The 21414-nt window shown below is 37.1% G+C and overlaps 1 protein-coding gene across 1 annotated transcript in view; it reads right to left on the bottom strand.

The window, feature by feature from the left end:
- Positions 1 to 16174: 16174 nt before the first annotated feature.
- Positions 16175 to 21414, bottom strand: part of MICU3 (mitochondrial calcium uptake family member 3) — a 77166-nt gene continuing 71926 nt past the window's right edge. Inside the window, exons 13-15 of the mRNA XM_054566102.1 lie at positions 20738 to 20895; positions 19646 to 19714; positions 16175 to 17954 (exon numbers count right to left, since the gene is read on the bottom strand). Coding sequence (XP_054422077.1) covers positions 19646 to 19714; positions 20738 to 20895 — 227 coding nt within the window. The 3' untranslated portion in view covers positions 16175 to 17954. The remainder of the gene's footprint in view (positions 17955 to 19645; positions 19715 to 20737; positions 20896 to 21414) is intronic.

Raw genomic sequence — 21414 nt, 5'->3', positions numbered from 1 at the left:
AGTGGAGAGCAGAGAGTGGCCAAGGGCAGCGGAGTCCTGCAGTGAGGTGGCAAGCGTCCAGTGTTGTCAAGGCCAGCCCTGTCATCCTAGGCAGACTGTTCTGGACGCAGGGCCTTGGCTGAGCATCAGATCTACCCGTCAGCTCAGGTCTGATTCTCCAGACTTCCCGTTGATTTTGTGGGGGCTTTTATACTTGCAAAAACGTTTTTTTGTCTTTGTGTGTAAGTCAACGAGCATTGATTGTGTTTGCAGCCAAGCACACCGACTGGGACATAGTTTTCATTTCATTCTGTATCCTGTTTCTTAAAGAATTGGAGTTGGCTCCTGGAGCCTGAGGCACTAGGAGAAGCAGGATACAGGAACTGGCTGCGGCGGAGCCTCGTTCTCCAGACCTGCCGTGTGCAGTAAGTAGCTGCTAGCCACTTGAGGCTACTCCCATTTAATTAAAATGAGTGAAAATAAAGTAAAATGAAAAATTCAGTTTCGTTAGTTGCAGTTGCCACATTTCAAGTGCTCGTAGACACATGGGGCTGGTAGTGACTGTGTTGGAACATTCCATCACCACAGAAAGTTCCAGTAGACAGGACTGACTGGCATTTTATCTTGTCCGAGTATTCATGAGGCATGCTTCATATTTATACATGGCAGTAACAAAAACAATCCCCTCTCTTCATTATACCTCTGCTGTTTGGCAGAGACAAAAAGTGAGAGGCGATAGTGATAGGAAGCTGAAGACACATTTAGGTTTACAGTGTTAGGTGCTTTCTTCCTCTGAAGACATGAGCCTAAAGAGTAAGGAGCCAGTTGAGTGAAAGCAGAAGATAGAGGTAACATTATAGATTCTTCTACCTGAAGTTTGTGTGCAAATGATCACTTTCAAAGGATATACAGGGAGAAACTTAGCAGCCCACTCTACTCAAAATCCTGTAGCATAAAGCCAAGACTTAGATTTAGCTCTTCAGCCAACAGTGCTTGGAAGAATAGCACTCTTCCTGGAGAGCTCTGGCCTTGAAACACAGAATTGTCTGTCTTCATCCACTGGCCATGAGGATGCTTTCTGTCCTGTTGGTTGATCAGATAATCATGGGGCACCCCAGCATAATTGGTTCTATTCAGCTCTGTCTCTGTTTCAAGCTGCAGGCTGCATTAATCCTGCTGGGTTTTCTGTATGGCATATGTGTGGAGGGAGAGGGGTGGAATTAATGTGTCTTGCCCAGTGGTCTGTACACACCCGCTTTGGCTTTGGTTCAAGACACACTCTTTTGGAAAAAAGTTAATGCTTAATATTAATAAGTATTTCCAAGTGTTGTCAAAGACTTCAAATGTAACTTGGAGCTCAAGGTCACGTTGCAATTTATATTGTAAAATGGAAAAGGTCTACCCAGGGTTTTCTCAGTTCTTTAAAAAGAGCAGGCAAAATGAAAAATAAATATTTAATGATGACATTTAACAAAAAAAGGTATGCTGGCTTCAGATTTGTAGTAGGAAAAATCTTGATCATCAGGGATTCTTCCAACAGCTGGAATTAATCCACTATAAATTATATCTTATACTTCAGAGTCTTTGAATCTATAATTATTTTCAAGTGATACTTGGATACTCCAGATTGTGAGTTTCTTTTTTTCTTTTTTCTGCTGATTGATAAAACGTTTCTCCATTTGCTCATATTCCAGACTCTTTGATTATGGGTCATGCAATGAAATGCTCGGCTGGCGGTAGAATGGCAGTAACCTTTAGATCTGGACTATGAGCCAACAGGAGTTTGTGTTTTTCAAACACTCAGTATCATGGTTGAGGCTTCAGAATCCACATGACTAGAGGTACCACCTTCGAGACAGCCACTGTTAGACTGAATCACGGTACAGAAGCTTCCTTCTTACATAGTGGGATGTGGGGTTATTTCACCATAATGTTCACTGAGAGAGAACAAGAGTACATTTATGTCCAAATATATAATAAAACACTCTCATTTGGAAAAACATTACATTTACTTCTAGAAGACACTGAAGAGAAGATGAAGTTTTATCCCGTTTGCATTGTGAGACCATGCTCGTATTTCAGGCTAGATATTAAGACATGCAACTGCAATACCCACGCTAGAGAGTTCGGCGCCCTTCCGGGGGTTGCAGCTGGGATTCCCGGGTGTGAATTCCAGCTCATCCACTCACTAGCTCTCTGGCTGCAGCAAGTCACTTATATTCTCTGGCATTTTGAGGGATAGTCCTTGTTTCCTCAATGAATAAATTGGGAAAGCAACATATGGAATTCCCTTAATGTCCACTCACTCACCCATTTAACAAAATTTGATGACTTCCTGTGTTTGAGGTATTATGTTAGGTGACAGTTACATGGTGAGTAAAGAACCCAAATCACACCAGGCAGGGGGCAGGCCTTAGCGAAGTCCACCATGCAACTAAAAACAAAATGTCCACTTTTACATCTTTTACTTGAATGGGGATAACTTTATTAGGAGGTTCACCGCTGTGGGTGTCATCAAAAACACCCCGCTGGTTTGTGTACTGTTTATACTTACATAAAACAAGATATGAGATATGTACTACCGGGTGCAAGAACCAGTTTGAATTGCCAGGATCTGAAATGCAGAGTCTGCCTGTGTCTAAAAGTCAAAATGACGGTAACTAGTGTGATAATATCTGCACACATTTAAATGAACAATTTGATGTTGAAACGTATGTTCTTCGGAGAGCGCTGATGTTGATTGTTAGTATAAAGGTACATATTGCATGCGAGAGTTTTGGAATCTTCTAACCCAGGCAGAGCATCCCATGGCATTTTAAAAAATCCCCCATGCTGGAAAATTTCTAGTTGTTTTTCCAAATCCATTGTCTACCCTTCTTTGTGTTATGCAAGGCTCACCTTTTAAGATCTATTGCAAGGGACTCCCTTGCACTCTGAGTCCTGGTTGGTTCAATGAATGGGAGGAGGGCACGTGGTCTAGAAGGCCAGAGAAGAACAGAGGGGTGTTTGTTTCACCTCCCCTCCCACCCCCCACACCCCGCCCCCACGCTTGACACAGACCACAGCTACTTTCTCCCGCTGTCTCTTCAAGCCTGAGGCAGAGCGAGGACCTGACTCCCAAGGGGACTCAGCTATACCCTGTTGGTTTCCTTTAATTAAATTATTCTCAAGTACCACTTTGAGATGTGTCATCTTCCCTACCTCTTCCATCACTAATATAGCCCCTAACAAGCCTATCTGTAAAGCTTAGCAGTCTATTTTTTGCTACATAGGGAAAAGAACATAAATGCCTACTGAATCCTTATTTTGAAAGTCAGTATTATCTTTAATTACCTCTTTTGAAATAAAATATCATAACAGAATTAGACATCACAGAACAATGCACAACAGAAATTTTGGAAACAGAGAAAGATAAAAACCTTACATGATTTCACTGATTAGCACACCCATTGTTATTTAAGTATGTTCCCATCTGGGCTACTTTTTGCGCATATTTTTTCAATGCACAATTGTGTATTCTCTCATAAATATTTCATCACAAACGGTTTTTCATGTTACTCTATCAGCTTCAGAATATTTTTAAATATGACACAATAGTGTATTCCATAGAAGTACTATAATTCATTGAACCATTATTCTATTGCTGGATATTTATTTAGGTGGATTTTCTAATTTTTTTCACTGATAAACATACCACAAATAGCTTAGCTCATAGCATTTCCTCATATATTTTATTGTTTTGCTTAGATCAAGTCCCAGGGATAAAATTAAATCAAAGAGTCAAAGTTTGAAAAAATTATTCAAAAGTACTGATTTTAAGTATGTCCACAAATTCCTTCATATGCATTCTTTCAAGAAGTGGAGGCCAATTTTCCTCTCCTTGAGTATGGACTGGACTTAGCCACTGGCTTTTAGTGAGTAGAATAAAGCAGAATTGATGGTGGATAACTTAGTTAAGCTATTCCTGAATTCCTGACTCTCAGAAATTATGCGACATAATAAATGCTTTCTTAGGCCACTGCATTTTGGGCCAATTTGTTATGCAATCAATAACTAATATAGCAGCAAAAGAAATATGGTATTGTAGCATTTTTATAAATGACTTTAAATATGAGTCACTTAGTGAGCATCGCAATTCCAGGCAATCCTGGCAAATTACTGCCACTTACGGTACAAGAAAGAGACAGAGAGAGAGAGAGGGAGAACAAAGAGGGACGGGAGTGGGAAAGCAAGAGAGGAAAAAGGAACAAAGGAAAAACAAAGGAATAAAAAGAAGGAATTTTAAAAAAGCCAGCAAGAGAGGGACATGGGAAAGGTGACCGTATGTTCTAGCCTACCCTGGACAGTCCCAGTTTGTAATGTCATCCTGATGAAATTATCACTAGAGCTTCCTTTCACTTTCATGTGTCCTAGTTCAGAGATAAATTACATGACCCTGAATATAGGCCAATATCTCAGTCTTTCTTCTACCCAGTTCTCCGTCTTGATATTCTTTCTCCCTTCATGCCTAGCCGACCACAACCTCTCTCCAATCTGCTCAGAAACACTGACTCAGGAGCCAACATCCCCACCACACGGTGCACCGCCTGTGACCAGCCCCTCTTCCAGGGGCTGGGTGGGCCAGCCTCCGTCCCCTGCCGGGCCTTCTTACCCCACAGCAAGCCGTTTATCGTAGCTTTTAAGAGACTGGCTCCAAAATTAGGCTAACTTGGTTCTGAGTCAGTTTTATATTTAACAGCTTTTTGACGAGGGGCATTACAAAACTTCTTTAAGTCTCAGATATAAGCTGGGAAATAGAATGTTACCTATTACCACACAGGACCCTTGAGGATATTAATGAGATTGTGTACAGAGTCCCCAGTTTACAATGGTTCAGCTTATGATTTTTTGCTGTTATGATGGTATGAAAGTGAAACACATTCAATAGAAACTGTACTTCAAATGTTGACTATTGATCTTTTCCCGGGCTGTCGATACACGGTAGGATACGCTGTCGTGGTGCTGGGCAGTTGCGACCCCAGCTCCAAGTCAGCCACGCCGCCACGAGGGCCAACAGCTGGTGCTCTGCTGTGCGCTGTGGAGCCAGCGTTTTTCAAACACTGTGTTCTGAGCACATTTAAGGTAGGCTGGGCTAAACTATGATATTTGGTAGATTAGGTGTATTAAATGCATTTTTGACTTGACAGTATTTTCAATTTACAATAGGTTTATCGATTCGTGATCTCATTAAGGTGAGGAGCATCTTTAAAATGCTTAGCCTCGTGCCCAACATATACAGAGAGCTATGCATATATAGCATAGGTATATATGTATGCAGGACTAAGCATCTTACATGCATAATACATATGATGAGCATATGTTAACTACTATCAGCGTTTATTATCACACAAAGCACGCTAACCTCATTAAGGCTGAAGTATTTTAGCTGTTGGGGCATGTATTTTATTAGAAAGCTCTCAAGCATGTGACTAATAGCACTTAATCAGTTTTAATATTAGAAGGCAGAGACATACTTTAAGAAATGTGCAAAAGATAAAAGTAAAGGTCAGGCAAAGATTATGTCTGCTCTTCAGGCTTGATAGGCCTTACTTTGTTTATTCATTTATTCTTCATACTCATTCACTAGATCCCAAGCTCTACGCTAAATACAGGCTTGAGTAATGCTTTTCAACAAGAATAAAGCTTTATTCCACTTCTTAAAGGAAAATATTACACTTAAAAAATTATAAAAAAGGTGTTGTGTGGGAATACCAGTGTCTAGGGATGTGAAGTCAAATTAAAATATGTTTTTCAGGATGACTGGATTTTAAGTTAGCTTTGAACAATTTTCTGCTGTAAAAAGCAGTGTATTTTAGTTTTTAACTGAATGTTTTTTTAAACTAAGAGTGGGAAAATGCAAATTATGTGAATATATAATTTGGAATACTGGAAATATCAGCATCAGCAGGAGCTGACAGAAAGGTGGATTTTTTTTTTTTTTTTTTTTTTTTTTTTTTTTTTTTTTTTGCTGTAGGCATTCCTTTTCTCTGTTTTTAGGAACAAGGAAAACTAGTAGACAGAAATAGTTTTAGGTCCATGGACTATATCACATACACAGCATAAAATACTCAATAAAGTTAAGTAGGTGCCTAAGAATTCCTTAGACAAGGGTTATGATACCATTTAAAATAGGATATATGTACAGGGTAGGCTTAAGTATTTGGTAATATTTACCAAACGAAATTTTTGAAAAAAAAAATTTTTTTTGTTTCACTATTTTTATTCCACTTTAATAATAAGTACCACTTCTTAGTTTTTTCAATAGCCCATGAACTTAATTTGGTCTTCATCTTCAAGGTCAAGGTGATGACCATGATTACAAATAAGCTAATTCTAAATGAATAGGGGTATTATTTTAGGAATAATAAAAACTAACATTTATTGTTTGTTAAACTCAGTGTTTTACAGGCAATTTCCCATTTAATTCTCATAACAACCCCACGGCTCAGCTGCTATCATTATCTCCTCTCACGCATGGAAAAGCTGAGGCGTGGAAAGGTGTAAGAACCTTGCTTAACTACAATAGTAGAGTGACGGAGCCAGGGTTCGAACTCAGGAAGACTGACTTGAGAGCCCAAGCTCAACAACACTGTTCTGAATGGATGGACAAACTATATTTCCCATTTACGCATATTTTCCAATTTATCCTTTTTTGAAATCATTGTATCTTCTTGGATTCTGCTTTTCTGTCCTTACCCATTTTCTCAAATCCATCCAAAGATCATTTCACTTTATAATTATGCAAGTCTTCACCTGTTTGAATGATACACTGACTCATTCACTTAGTTGGAAGGTAGAAGCCAAATTGCTTTTTAAAAATACCATAGGAATCTAATTGAAAAATTTCATGAATCATCTTAATGAGAAATTGGTGTCAGGGCTGCAACTATAGAGACCTTCAGGCACTTGCTTTTTCAAAAATGCTCATCAACTACATAGTCATCTTGGATGGAAGTGCCTCTAGGAAGACATCATACGGCAGCAGGAAACATTCAAGTCCAGGATGTGTGAAGTAGCTCCTAAAGAATTGTTCTTCCTACTTCGGTGTTTGAGGATGATGATGTGTCTATTTATTACTGCAATGTGATGTGACCCGTATTCTCTCCGGCATTAGGTAAATTAAAGACAAAGCTGATATCATTATTTGCTAGTTCTTGTGTTTTTTTCTTTGCAATCTTCATTTCTCGTTTCCTCCCCCTAGCGTGTCCTAAGACGAGGCTCTCTTACTGCGGTCATTCGTCCCCGGTCCTGCGCGGTGCGGTGACGGTTGAAGGTGTGTTCTCTGTGTCCTCTAAATCCCCAATTTTACCTAAATAGCTTCTGCCTTATGTAAAATTTAAAAGTGTTATATAACATCTTGCTATTATTCTTTATAAATTTACCTTCTACTGAAGTTATAAGGTTAACTTTGTACTTTTTTTTTAAACAAACCAATTTGGTATGTATTTATCCTAAATCATCTTGATGAAACTTAAAAAATCAATTCACGCAGTTCATCATAACTGCTCCCTACACATCAAATTCTGCTAGAGCTTACTGCAATGCTGTTTGTTGCAGGCGGCGTACTTCTCACCTTAATATTCTTTCCTCGTAGTTTCCTAATACAAAGACCATTTTCTCCATTGTAATTTTGAGAAAATCCATACCCACTCCCCAATAACATAGACTCTTACTGTTTTCTTCACCTGTTGTTAGCATCCTATGTCCCACCAAACGCACAGATATCCTTGCACACTGCCCCCAATTTCCATTTCCCACGGGAGGACTGGCTACGTAATTTTGGAACTTGGCACAAAAGGAAAACACAGGACTCTTTGTTAAAAAGAAAAAAAAAAATAACAGGAAAAAGTGTTAAGATATTAAAATATAAAGATTTTTCTTACTTCCATGGCCTCTCTCAACCTGTCATGATGTTTTTCTATTTGCTATTTAATGTCATTTTAAGTAAATAAAACTCTAAATTATTAGCACGACTTTACCATTCATCTTCATATTGTGCAATGCCAGTTTTAAATTCAAATTATAGAGCATTTAACTCGTAAGTGGAATCCCCTGCGATTACAGGCTTTGCGAGGCAGGCCGCAGCTCCTGAACGTGCTTGCGGCCGGTCGGGAGAGGCCACACAGGCCGACCGACGCTGGGAAGGAGGCAGAGGTTTCATCCTGCACTAAGCAAGCCGAGGAACGCTGCTTGGAGCCTGGGGATCCTCCCGGGTGCCCGGGACCCCGTGCCGGCCTCAGGATGCACATGCACTGGCTCAGGCCTGCTACCGCCGGGCTCCCTCCCGTGTCTGCTGTGGGACAGATGAGCCATCCCCGGCTGAGCCCTGGGGAGGTCCAGTCAGCCGTCTCTGCTTCCCAGAGGCCTGATCCCCGCCACCAACCCCCCAAAGTAGACAGGGGTACTGCCACCTCCTTGTTAGAAAGCGCTAAGTATTGTGAAAGGCTTGCCGCCAGCCAGCGCGTTGGGGCCTGGGGCTGGCTGCCCGCTGACCCAGCAGGCGCTGCCGGCCTAGCGCAGGAGGCCTCCGCGCTGCCCCGTCTCTGACGGCCGTGGGTGCCCTTCCCCGTTCCTATCCGTGACTAACTGCACCCGGGCCCCGCGAGGGGGTGCAGGGGCGGGCGGTCGCTGGGCGTGGGGGGCGGGGGAGGGTGAGACCCGGCAAAGCAGAGGGTGGCGGAGAACCCCTCCGAGGGAGTGGAGAACGGTGTGCGAGCAGAGGCTCCACACACAAGCCCCACCGTCCCACTGACTTCACTTAGGGAACTTGCGAGAGAATCTTATAAAGCCTTATAAGACGGCGGCTGCCGAACAGGAAACCGCGAGCAGGGGCCCTTCCGATGGGGCCTTTGTGCGGCTGCGCTGGGCACGTGGCCACGAAGCCGGCCGTGCCCAGGACTGTACGGAGGGACTCGGTATCCGACACTCAAGGAGGGAGATGTAAACGAACAACACAGTTTTAAAATGAGATCATGAACAAATGACTTTCTATTGTTCTTTCCTGTTATTCATACATAAACATTTAAAAATACCTATTTTAAGAAAATATGAGGAACATCTCCCTGATGAATATAAAAATATCCTACAGGAACTACAATTTTCTCCACTCAACTATCCAAGACTCTTGGTTCATTAACAATAAATAAATAAATAAATAAATAGGCAGGCAGGCCCGGGCTGGTGCGGCCCAGTGTATTGAGCCCTGGACTGCGACGCAAAGGGTTCCCAGTTCGATTCCCAGTTCAATTCCCAGTCGGGGCACCGGCCTGGGTTGCGGGCCAGGTCCCCAGGAGGGGGTGTGCAACAGGCACCTACACACGGATGTCTCTCTCTCTCTTTCTCCCTCCCTTCCCCTCTCTCTAAAAATAAATAAATAAAACCCTTAAACAAAGAAATGAAAAAACAATAAATGGTACTATTAGTTGAATTCTATGTGCTAGGCATTTATGTAAATTTTTGTGGACTATCTCATCTAATCCCGATAACATGAGAAAAATACAATTTTTAGTCCCAGTTCAGAGATGAGAAACGTGATAGAGGGAAGTCAACTTGCCTAAGACCAGGAAATGAAAAAAATGTGTTATCATGATCAGCGTTTATTATAATGTAGAATAACTTAATATTAGGAAGCTATAAAGAAAATATATACATCACATCCAGAGATCAGGTTGGAAAAATGTGTCATCCTGACACTGCAGGCTGAAAAGGCATTTGAGATGATTTAATACCCGTTCATTCTTCCAGACTCTTTCAAATTCAGGAAACAAAGAATACTTTGTTACCAAGATAAAGTATTTGTCTTACATCAACAGCAAAATATTATGCTTAATTTGAAACAGAGAGAATCCTATTAAAACAGGAAATCAAAAAATGTCTGCTATCACTATTATTTTACGTTGTTCTGGAAGCTATGATCAATGCAGTAATACAGGAAACAGAAATAAGAGCAATAATATAGGAACGGCAAGGACACCTTTACTTTTATTTGCATATAATATGACTGTCCACCAAAAACTCAAGAATTGAAAAAATATCAGAACTGCTTAAGAGTTCAGTTAAGTGGCTGAGTAAATCAATGACTTTTCTATATATCAATAATCATCAGTCAGAAAACCTAAAGGGAAAAATTTCCATTTTTAAAAACCACAATATGTATATAGGATCTAGAAGAGACCTTATGAGAAATAGTATGAACTAGATAGTAAAAGCCATAGATCTTGAGATTAAATTGAATACTTATTCCTGGATGGAATGAAAATAGTACAAAGCTACTGTGATGGTTAATTTTTTGTGACATCTTGATTGGATTATGGAGTATCCAGATATTTGGGCAAACATTCTGGGAGCTCTGTGAGGGAGTTTCGGATGAGATTAACATTTGAATCTATAGACTGAGTAAAGCAAACTGCTCTTTCTGATGTGGGTGGGCCATACGTAATCAGTTGAATGCCTGAATAGAACAAGAAGGCTGACTCTCGACCAAGGAAAAGTAACATTCCTCCTGCCTGCCTGGAACTGGAACATTGGCTCTTCCCGGTGATAAGTGTGCCAGCCTCTGGACTGGAAGTAAACCCTTGGCTCTCTGTTGTCAGGACTTCGGACTCGGGTGAGAACCGCACCACCTGCCCTCTTGGGTCTCCAGCTTGCTGATTTCCCCTGTAGACCTGGGAACGAGCCAGCTTCCAGAATCTTGCGAGCCAATTCTTAAAATAAACCAGTCTCTCTCCCTCTGCCTCTTTCTGTGTCTCCATACACACTCCCACACAGAATGCATACAGTGCTCTGGCCCCAGGTGATCCTGCCCCTCCCTCCACAGAGCCCGCAGGCTCCCTATTCCCCTATCAAGCCCCTGTGGACGCTGTTGCTCTGGTCTAAGAGCCTCACCTATGTTCCTGGTTATTTCCAGCAAGTCCAGTTCAGGTTCCAATCTACCTGAATCTGCCTGGTCTTTGCCCCTGGCTACTTGGGTATTGGAATTTTTAAATTTTGTTTTCACCTTTTCTTTTTTTAAGGGAGAAACTCCTGGAAACTAGAAATGCTTCCGTATATAGTGTATTTGGGCTATTTTGGAGGAGAAAGTAAATTAACCTCTCAGCTTTTAAAACCTCAAGTATCAAGATGCGCAAACATATATTAATTTCATAATCAGAAAAATAACAAAAAAAGTTAAAAAAAACCCTGTATCTGAATTACTAATGTACATATATATGTGGTAATTAATCACAATGAGAAATTGAACTACTAATATATTTAGCATTTTCATGTTGCTTATTTCATTTCTCAAGTACAAATACTATACTAGCCAAGGACATTTTCCATGGACTGCATCTTTGTAGATTTTAGAAAAACATACTTAAGTTGACAAACAAAGGCTAGCATCTGGTCATTCTTTAATAGGCTGAACATCAAGCAAATCCTATTCCTTTATTTGTTCATTTTGCAATAAGTCTTGACATCACCTTCTCTTCTTTCTTAAATTTGCTTACTTAGCTGGGCACAATGCAGTTTTGATGTGCAATCTGATTTCAAAAGAATCTTTGAGACAGCTAATCTTCTGTACACTCACTGTAATTAAATATTACAGCACAAATGGTATATAAGATACTCACCTTCTTGAGAACCTCTTAGCACCAAAGAGCAATGACATGAAATAGTATAGATTTTCAGAGGGTTTTATTTGTAGATTTTTCAGCTTGAACTTTTAACTCTTATGGCACCTAGAGCTCGCAAAGAGTAAAGCACTGCATACCGCAGGCTGTAAGTATCTTTACCAAGCGCTTTTTATTCTGTCCCAAACTCTCATTTTACCTCCGTTTAAAATCTGCTAGTAGACTAACCTGCAGTAAATGAACATACGCAGCCGGAAACGCCACGCTGAATTAGACTGACGATCAAGTGCGGCTCTTTGCCTCTCATGGCAAATGTCACCGACATGGTCTGTGAGGGAATATGGTTGCGCTCTTTAACTTTCTTAATCCAGTATCTTATTTCCACTGACATCCCTTTATCAATCAGTTCACCCCCTCCTAACCCTCCTGACCGAGCTGACGCCATGCAACAGTTCCATAAATTCACAATCGCCGCCACACTTTCATCCGTCTTAACCCTGTATCTGCTGCAAGAAGTAACCCACCTCTGGATTTGGTGACCACATCCACCCCACACACGGCCTTCCTGTTTTATTTCCGGTTTTTTTTTAACACTGAGATCTTCAGGTTTTGTGCTTTTCTTGAAAAAGTAAACAAAGACATGGTAAAAACACTCAAAACAGTGCAAAAACAGCTCATTCACCATATGTGCTCATAGCCTCCTTCACTAAATATCCCTACAGCCCCACTGCAAAGGGCCTTGTGTACCAAAGAGCAGCTAAGGCTTGAATTACCAGGCAGCAGCAATCTGACCAAGGAGAAAAGGCCTATTGATACTGCTAGTTAAGGTCTCTCATAGGTAGGAAATGGCCCAGCCAGAACAGCAATGAGTGACACCCATCAGTTAAAAGTTCATTCCATGCACACGGAGCTTCCAGTTTGGTTTTTAAAACAGTGATTATACAGTGAATAATGACCAGATCTACAAAAAAAGCCTCTAATGTGAGATACCCAAAACACAAACAGAAAGAAAGGAATAAGGCTATGAATGAAGTGGAAGAAAACTTCAAAGATGCTAAAGTTAATAATCAGAGAGAGAATAAAAGCTCCTGAATACACAAAAGAGAACAGGAGATAAAATGTTAATTCTGAGAAAAAAATTAAAAGTATGATAGAATAAATAAAAACCCAAGATAATGGATAAAAGGTAAAAAGTTTCTCAGGAATTCTTTTTAAAAAGTACAATAAGAAGACAAAAAGAAGAACAGTAAGCAAAAGAAAAGTTACAGAATGAGTATAGGATATTCAGTATCTGATTATAAGTATGCCCCACATTCCCAATTACAGCACTTCGCTTCTATGTAAGACCCGTATTCGTACAGTAATGGCTTCCTTTTTGAGTGAAAATTCTCTTAGGATTTGTTTTCGCTAGTGAAAACAGGTACCAATGTAGGTCTTTCCTAAAAGTGAAGTGACAATGTAAACTTTCAGAAAAAGCAGGATTACTCTTGGCTTTATGCGATTTGGGCTAACAAAAGGTTTCAGAGGAATGCTCTACTTTCAGAATGTGGGGAAAACCTGTAAGAGAAGTTTGAGGAAAACTAGACAGAGAAAACAACAAAAGAGGAAGTTCTCAAAGAAATCATTACCTTTTTAAAAAATAAAACTAAATGCCATAATTTTTCTGATTCAAAGGACTATTGAGAGCCCAACACGATCAATGAGTTATATTATTTTGAAATTTTAGAATAGTAGAGGCTACTAACTTCCTGAGAGGAAAAGAAAAGCCGGTCAGGATTTAGAATTCTATTTGATTTCTTGAGAACAACATTGAAATCTCAAAGGCAATGCGACAATTTTTTGAAAGGCCAAAGTTCAAAATTGTTACCCAAGCATAGGAGTAGAATAAAGGCATTTTTAGGCACAGTAGATCTCTAACATTTAATTTCTAAGAAGCCTTTCTTGGGAAATACGTAGGATTGTGCTTCACTCCAAAAAATGAAAAGATAAGAGGAAGACCCGGGATGCGAAGAGGGTAAAAGCGAGGAAGAATGGAGATCCTGGAACGCCAGTTCTGCGTTAGGACTAGAGAACGGCCATTCGAGATGGGCCAGTAAGATGGAGAACTCTGGAAGGTATTTCTAAAATTATAATAAAAATTTACATATTACTTGATATGTTACAGTGTATTAACATTATCTGTTTAGTTATGGAGATGAGTCTGGGGATGAATTAATGATAGGCAAATGAGAACTACACAAAAACTAAGCAAACTAAAAAGGAGAAAATTATTATCTCTAGGGAAAGGAAGAAGATGTTTAAGGAACGAAATATAGTAATTGATGATGATGTAATAATTGATTTAACTGGAATTGTGCTCTTACTAAAAGGATGGTGAAAGGGAGTTGTGTGTGTGTGTCTTGAAGTGGGGTGTGTAATAGAGTCGAATCCTCATCTTCCATTGCAGGAAGTCAACAGTTGACACACTAAGAATAAAACCAATCAAGAAACATTGGTATAAGCATGTTATCTTGAAATACGAAGGCAGATGCCGAAAGAAACTGCAAAAAGATTTCTGAGGAGCTGAAATGAGGAAAGAGGAATGTAGTACTTTATTTAAACCCTGTGGAGCTCTTTGACTTTTAACAAATTGTACACATAACTTTGATAAAGATATATTAAAATATATTTCTTTGCAATGAAATTGTGTTTCACACACAGACAGAAGCATGTCATACACTCTTCCATACCTTGTTGTGCTCCCATAAAAATATCTTATAGACCATCTCATATCAGCATGATAAATGGACGTCATTCTTTCCCACAGTTACATACTATTTCATTGTATAGGTATATTTCTGACATGCAAATTTATAAATATAATGTTTCGGGATATTACAATCCCAGAAGTAAAATTCTAGGTTACAACTTTGAGATATTTCTATTTCCCTCCAAACATGTTGCATCCAAATCGATAGCTTCACCGGCAATTGCCCCACACATGTACCAGCGCTACAGACTACAGAGCCATTTTATCTTTTCAATATGCTATGTGAAAGGACATATTGACATTATTGCTTCACTGTATTTTTTAAAACGTATTTTCCTAAACACTGTCTACTCAATCCCAATTTTAAAAATCTAAACTCATTCAGATCCCTTCTCTATTCTCTTCTTCGTTTCTGTACTCTAGTTCTCATAAACGTATGTCCTTCTCTTCCTTTACAATACTGGACAAAACTTATCTTTTCCAGAAAACTGTTATAATAATGATCTTACTTTCCAAGAGCATTGTAAGTGAGTATGCATATAATCTCAATTATAGATATATTCCTGTTTAAGATGTGTGCAAAAAATACTGACTGGTATAAAGATATAAAGTTGTAAAGAGAATTGTATCTTTGCAGTGATTTTCATCTTACAATATCTCACAGAATTTAAGATGTGACTGACTGCAAAACATACCATTCTTTTATGAGCTACTTATAAAAAAAGAAAAAAACACTATGCTCTCTTATCACTTAAAATTTTTATTTTATACTTATTGAATATTACACAATTCATATTTTTACATCCTTTGGAAGTAAAAGCCATATGTAAAAATGTTAATTTACTGTATGACTATAAAAATAGGATAATTAGTATATTTTGAAAACCGGTAAATTACTTAATAAGGTGATGCCTACAAAATAACAAACATTAGTATGAAGGGGGCTGCCATAGTATTGGTTTAATTATTTTACGTCATTTAAGCACTCAGTTCTGTAAAGCAAAACTGATACCCAATTAATTCCCATGTGAACTTTGTGAATGCTTCCCAGTACCAACGATCACATTCTATAAACATCAATTCCTAGTACACATCTCGAGAAGCTTTATGGCTGTGCGCTTTACTTACCTACGGAAGTGTTGAGATTAATTTCCTTGGCATGCCTTATTACAGCAGAGGGTACAGGATCAAGGGAGGTTTGGTAACCAACAAACAGTTCCACAGTTTGGAGCTGGCGTTTTTTAGAAAGTCGTAAGTCCACAGATGCAGATAAAGGCAAAGTACTAAGTTTCTTGATTCAAGAGCAGGTATATTTATTTTAAGATAATATAAGAATGTAAGGTTGCTTTACAATTATATTTTATAATAAAAACAATACACTGGAAATTAAGTTAAATGAATTTCTTACTATTAAATGATTCTGAGAAGTACCACAACCCTTTCATCATGTAGGCTCTCTGTAAAGAGTATGATACTAAAATTTTATGTATAGTTTCATTTGTCCAAAGAACAGTTTGTAGAAAGAAATACTATGAATAATAGCATACATGTATTTAGTTCATTACTATTGTCAAAGCATTTACGTTTTGTTTTCAATTGACGTGAACAATAATCCAATGAGTTCTTTTTATCTCTCATTTTCATTATAGGGTAAAGTTCATGAGTGATATAATATGTAGGGAATCATTGTAATTTACTACTCTTTTCCATTTTAATTGACTAGAATATTTCACTTATTTCCATGCTGCAGTCTTATGATGAGATGAATGTACATTCACTCTGATACATAATAAAGATTGCATACATAGTATTTCTCGAGAGAATGGCAGAATTAGAATTAACTTTAATGTGTTGATTTAGTTTTTAATATACATTTATAGGACTGTTCTAAATGACAGTTTTTCCATGTCTGCAAGATAATACAACATAATTAAAGATAAAAGTAAATTGCATTTTTTTCAATTACTTTAGACAGCAAATAATGTTGAGAACATTTAGGTAAGGTAAAATAGACTTGGGCGTGTGAAACGAGTGGATAAGCATTTTCATATCAATTGAATCAACACTGAAAGAAGGTGAAATTATTATACTATACAGAATCTTCAAATTTATGAATCATATTCCTATATCAATGTAATAAATAATATCAGATAAAGAATGTAAAAAGTCAAATACATAGTAAATGCTAATAACATCTTTCTTGGAAATAGTATTACTTTTATAAATAGGCTGATGCACAGCTATCAATTTCACATTTAATAACTTACAAAAACAAAGTATTTCTTATTTTCATAAGCAAAAGCAAGGCAATAGCTGGAGTGTATGCACTTACATTAAATATATCTTGGAAAAGAAGATGAATGAACATATCCTCTACATATAATACATTAATATATTAATTTAAATCCATTTTTCTACTTTGTATAGTATCCCTTCATAAACTAAACTTTTTAATTGAACAAAATTCCATTAAGTGCTATCAAATTTTCTCCAAGTGAAAATCTAATTTTGTTATTTTTAATAGAAAGTTTTTCTTTCCTTCTTTAAGATATTATGTTGAAGTAATGAATTATATTAAATTATTTATTATTACTATTTGGCATCACTTTTGCAGGTGGTCCTTTTGCAAGAAACAAAGTATTAATTTCTACCTAATATTTACATACATCTAGAAACCACTTTATATTAGTCTCTTAGAGTTCTTGATTTGATGCTACAGACATTACTAATAATGAGCAAATAAGTTACAGCGTTGTGAGCGACTAGTTTCACTAGCATTATTGACATACACCGTCTGCAACCGGGAGCAGCACCGCGTTAAACCCGTGACACCGACAGTGACTCCTGCTCCAACTACCACCATTCTGCCATCACTGTATGACTTCTTCTGAGACAAAAATCTACAGTTACGTTTCTTCGCTGTATACATAAAAGAATACCAAACATTCTGTTGACTTTGATAAACGCAAACTTTTGAAAAACTTTATATGATTCAAACAATGTATATCAAGTACTTTTAAAAGTTAAAAGTACAACGTAAACCATCGTATTGTATAGTATCTTAATTTCTATTAGTTTTTCAAAACACTGTCAATGTAACTAAAAATAAATAGTAAGGATTTATCAACAATTCTAAGGCTCTTCATTTTCTTAAAATAAGTTCACAGTCTAAAACCAAAGAAAAATATGTCATTGTTCATTTTTAAGTGATCTAGAGTCCAGAATCATACACTATTTTGAAATTAGGCAAATTTCTAATACATTTTTAAATATTTAAAATACATTCTTATATAGTCATTGGAAGTATCTATATACTTCTGAAAGGAATGAAAAAGTGCAGAGTTCAGTCAATCAAGGCAAAAGCTTAACCTGATAACACACAACATTTGTAGTTAATAAGAAGATGCATTTTATCTGTCTTATGTTCAAGAATTCAGTTCAAGAAAAGATTGTAATTAGCATTTCACCTTTTCCTTCATTTCTGCAAGTTCTGACCTCAGACCTGCTTCTGTTCTCTGAAATTGTTGCTTCTTGCATTTGTCACGTAGATAATCCTTTAAACTTTGCTTTACAAGTACCTAATTTAAAAATATATATAAAAGCAATATATATTTAGAATGAAATTCAGAGTTGGTGGCATTAATCAAATATTATTATGATAATAATATGAAACAGTAAGGTACATAATAAAAATACCCAACAGAAAACATAAGTATCAGAAGACTTAATCGTAAAATGTTTCCTTTAATTTAAAAGTTCAGCGTTTCGGTTAGTACCTTGTCTAACCTTCAGGCTTATAAAGACCTACAGTAAATGCAGTCATTTTTATCTGCGGCGCTTAGCACTAACGCATAGGATCAGCAGTGTCCATGAGACAGTATGACAAGTTAGTTGGCAGCACTGCCGCTAGGAGCGTACAAATGGTAGGGTCCTACTTTTTTTTTTTTTTTTTTTTAATGTTTAAAGTTCTTGCAGGGGAGTATCAAGTTCTTTAAAATAGAGATTAGGAAGACCTTTTGTTAGCTCAATCAAAACAGTTACCACCTTCAATAAATACCTAAGCCTACTTGCTACTAAACATTTTAGACCAGCATTTCCCAAGATGGGTTCCACAAAACATGAGGTCTCAAAGCTACTTGGCAAAAGGCAGAATAGTGCTGTTTTCTTTTAAAGATACAAATGCATGGTAGCATAATAAGATCCTGTAAGTTCTAAGGGGGAAGGAACCTCTTTAACCATGTTTACTGTATTTCTGTAACTTATTTGATGAAACGTTGTTTTAAAGAATAATATGCATTGATATCCCTTGGAATCTCTTTGGCAATACTGCTATACACATATATAAATGTTTCAAGCTTGAGAAAAAAAGCAAGAAATATACATTTGCAAACAGGTATGAATGAATAAAACCTTCAAACAGAGACCTAACAAATTGGAACTCAGAGTTGACCAAAGTTTTATAGGTACAGTTGACTTTTAAAAGAGAAAAGGAGAAACAAAGCCCTCATTGTGGAGATCAGCATCAAGTCTGAGACATTTCTTTGGGTTGATACAAACTGAGTGGGTCTCCTGTATCTTCCTCACTTACGGTATTCTACAGTGATTGTTTAAAAAATAATAAATAAGATGGCTTTGCTGTCAGACAGACTAAAGCTCAAACCCCAATTTGTGACTTACTAGAGAATGTTGGGCAAATGACTCACTTGGCCTCTCTTTTCTCTGCTGTTAAATGGGATATCTGAGAGGATTAAATGAGATTCTAAATGTGGGAGAACACCCTATATTCTGTCATGGACCTAAAATAACTCCAAAAGCATTAGGTGCCATTATTGTAGCAGATGTTTGGAATCAAAATCCTAAAAATTAGTAACAAATATTCCTTAGATGTTAATGATCCTAGATTATAACAGCCCAATCTCGAGTTATTATTTTGTATTTACCCGGATACAAAGCTGCAGGTTAAACAGAATAATTTTTAATCAAGATATTCCAAGAGAATTCCAGTTGGATGAGTATTTATCCACTTTATTTTTATATTACAACTTAATAGTGGAAAAGTAGTGCTCTGTTCTAATCACTAATTCTTGAATTGCGTTACTGGTCTAAAATAAAATAATTTAAAAAGTACTTTTTAAGTTGAATTAGTGACCTAAAAATTAAAAATGAATCGTATCCCTTTCAGCTATTTCTGAAATATCATAGCAGAAAAGTAATTTATGACCCTTTCTTTATTGTTGCTGAACAATTTTAGACAGAAAAGCTAACATACTTATCTGCTATGAAGTTCCTTCTTCAGACAGGATTTGAAAGTGGGATATTTTTGAACTGTTTTATAGCCCTGTGGAACAGAAGATTAAAAAATGCAAATGTAAATAAAATTATTGGGGCCACAGATATGCACTAAATAAAGAAAAATAAAAAACACACAATACCTAAGAGATAAACACAGTGGCAGAGGTTTACAGTATAGTTTATATTTTAATTTGATCTTGCTACTCTAAAACTTTTGAGGAAAAATAGATGATTTTCAATATATGCCCTTTTAGGTATATGAGCCATCATCGCAAATGTTAACAACTAACCACTAGGGGGCAGTTATGTACACAGTATCTTTACCAAGTCCGCTTGGATTTAAAAAAAAATCATTAAAAGTCTTTAAAAACACTAAGATGAATATTAACTTTTTACACATATAACTTTTTCTCTCTTTAAATGTATAATGCTTAGGGGTATTCATACTAAAGAGGGAAGACTGCATATTCCAGCTGTTACTAGAATTTGCTTCTTTTTCCATTTATGACACTATCCATAAATGTTAGATAAGTAAACATTTATTGACTCACACTACATTTCATTTCTTAAAACATATTTCTGAGGAAAAAAATCATTGAACTTCTCATAATTGTTTTACAGTGTAGGATGTTCACAGAATGAATGGTTCAATAGACAAAAAATAAAAAGTACTGAATATGCAGTGACTTAAGCACCTCAAGTTGTCTAGTGGAAACCCACATCATCTAAAATGAGAAATAGTGATATTTCTTTGTATACTAACAAGTTTCAAAGCCAGTGTGAAGACTGAATAAAAAATATTTGGCAACATTGGGATACAGACATTAAACTACTTGAACATGAAAATGTTATTAAAATTCAAATTGATTTTATGTTTTAAAAAAGCATTACCTTTTACCACCTCAACTTATTTTTGAAAGTAGGTAGGGCCTTATATTCTTCTTTTCAAATATAACATTTTGTGTTTATATCCTTACAAATTTATATAAATTGTTTCTAAAACTTAGATGGACTTTTTTCTTTCAGTTAAAAAAAATTGTATCAATAGGCTTGAAATTTATAGGTTTACCCGGAATCCTCTATGGAGTCTGTCTTTCATAATTCCAATAAATTCTTTATAACTTAATTGATCATCTTTGTCAACGTCAAAAATCTTGAAGACTGTGTTCACTAAATGTGGTGAAAGTTTGAGGCCAGTAGCTACATAGACGGCACGCTTAAATTCATCTAGATAAATGTTACAGAAAAGGAGTAAATCATTAACATTTTTAAAATATGTCTTAATTACTAGAAAGGTTATAAAAGAAGTTGTTTTATAAATACGGGTCATGATCTTATGTAACATGACTTTTCATTAATTATGTTATCTTTTAGGGAACAAAAGTAATTTGCAGTTTTAATTTAAAGGGCCAAGAATAGTTATAGCTTAGTTTAATAATGCAATCACATTCAATGAATGTTTAATGAGCACCTGCTATCACTTTAGAGGTTAAGATGAGTAAGTTCTCCAGAAACTTACAGTTCTGATGGGAGATGAGACACCTGCCCAAATAACCATTACACAGGACCACACAAAATTACCAACAAAGCGCTATGAGAATTTGGAACTGAGTGATTACTTCTGTCCATAGTGTGGAGTGGGGAAAGGAGAGAGAAGAGCAGTGAGTAGGAAAGGCTGCAGTTTTGTATGTGAGCTGAGCCCTGAAGGATAGAAGATTTCAGCTTGTAGACGAGAGAAATGACGGA

Source organism: Pteronotus mesoamericanus, unplaced genomic scaffold (genome assembly GCF_021234165.1).
Source record: "Pteronotus mesoamericanus isolate MK-2021 breed Mesoamerican mustached bat unplaced genomic scaffold, CSHL_Meso_final contig_169, whole genome shotgun sequence".
Taxonomy (NCBI): Eukaryota; Metazoa; Chordata; class Mammalia; order Chiroptera; family Mormoopidae; genus Pteronotus; species Pteronotus mesoamericanus.
This window is presented reverse-complemented; position numbering and strand designations above follow the sequence as displayed.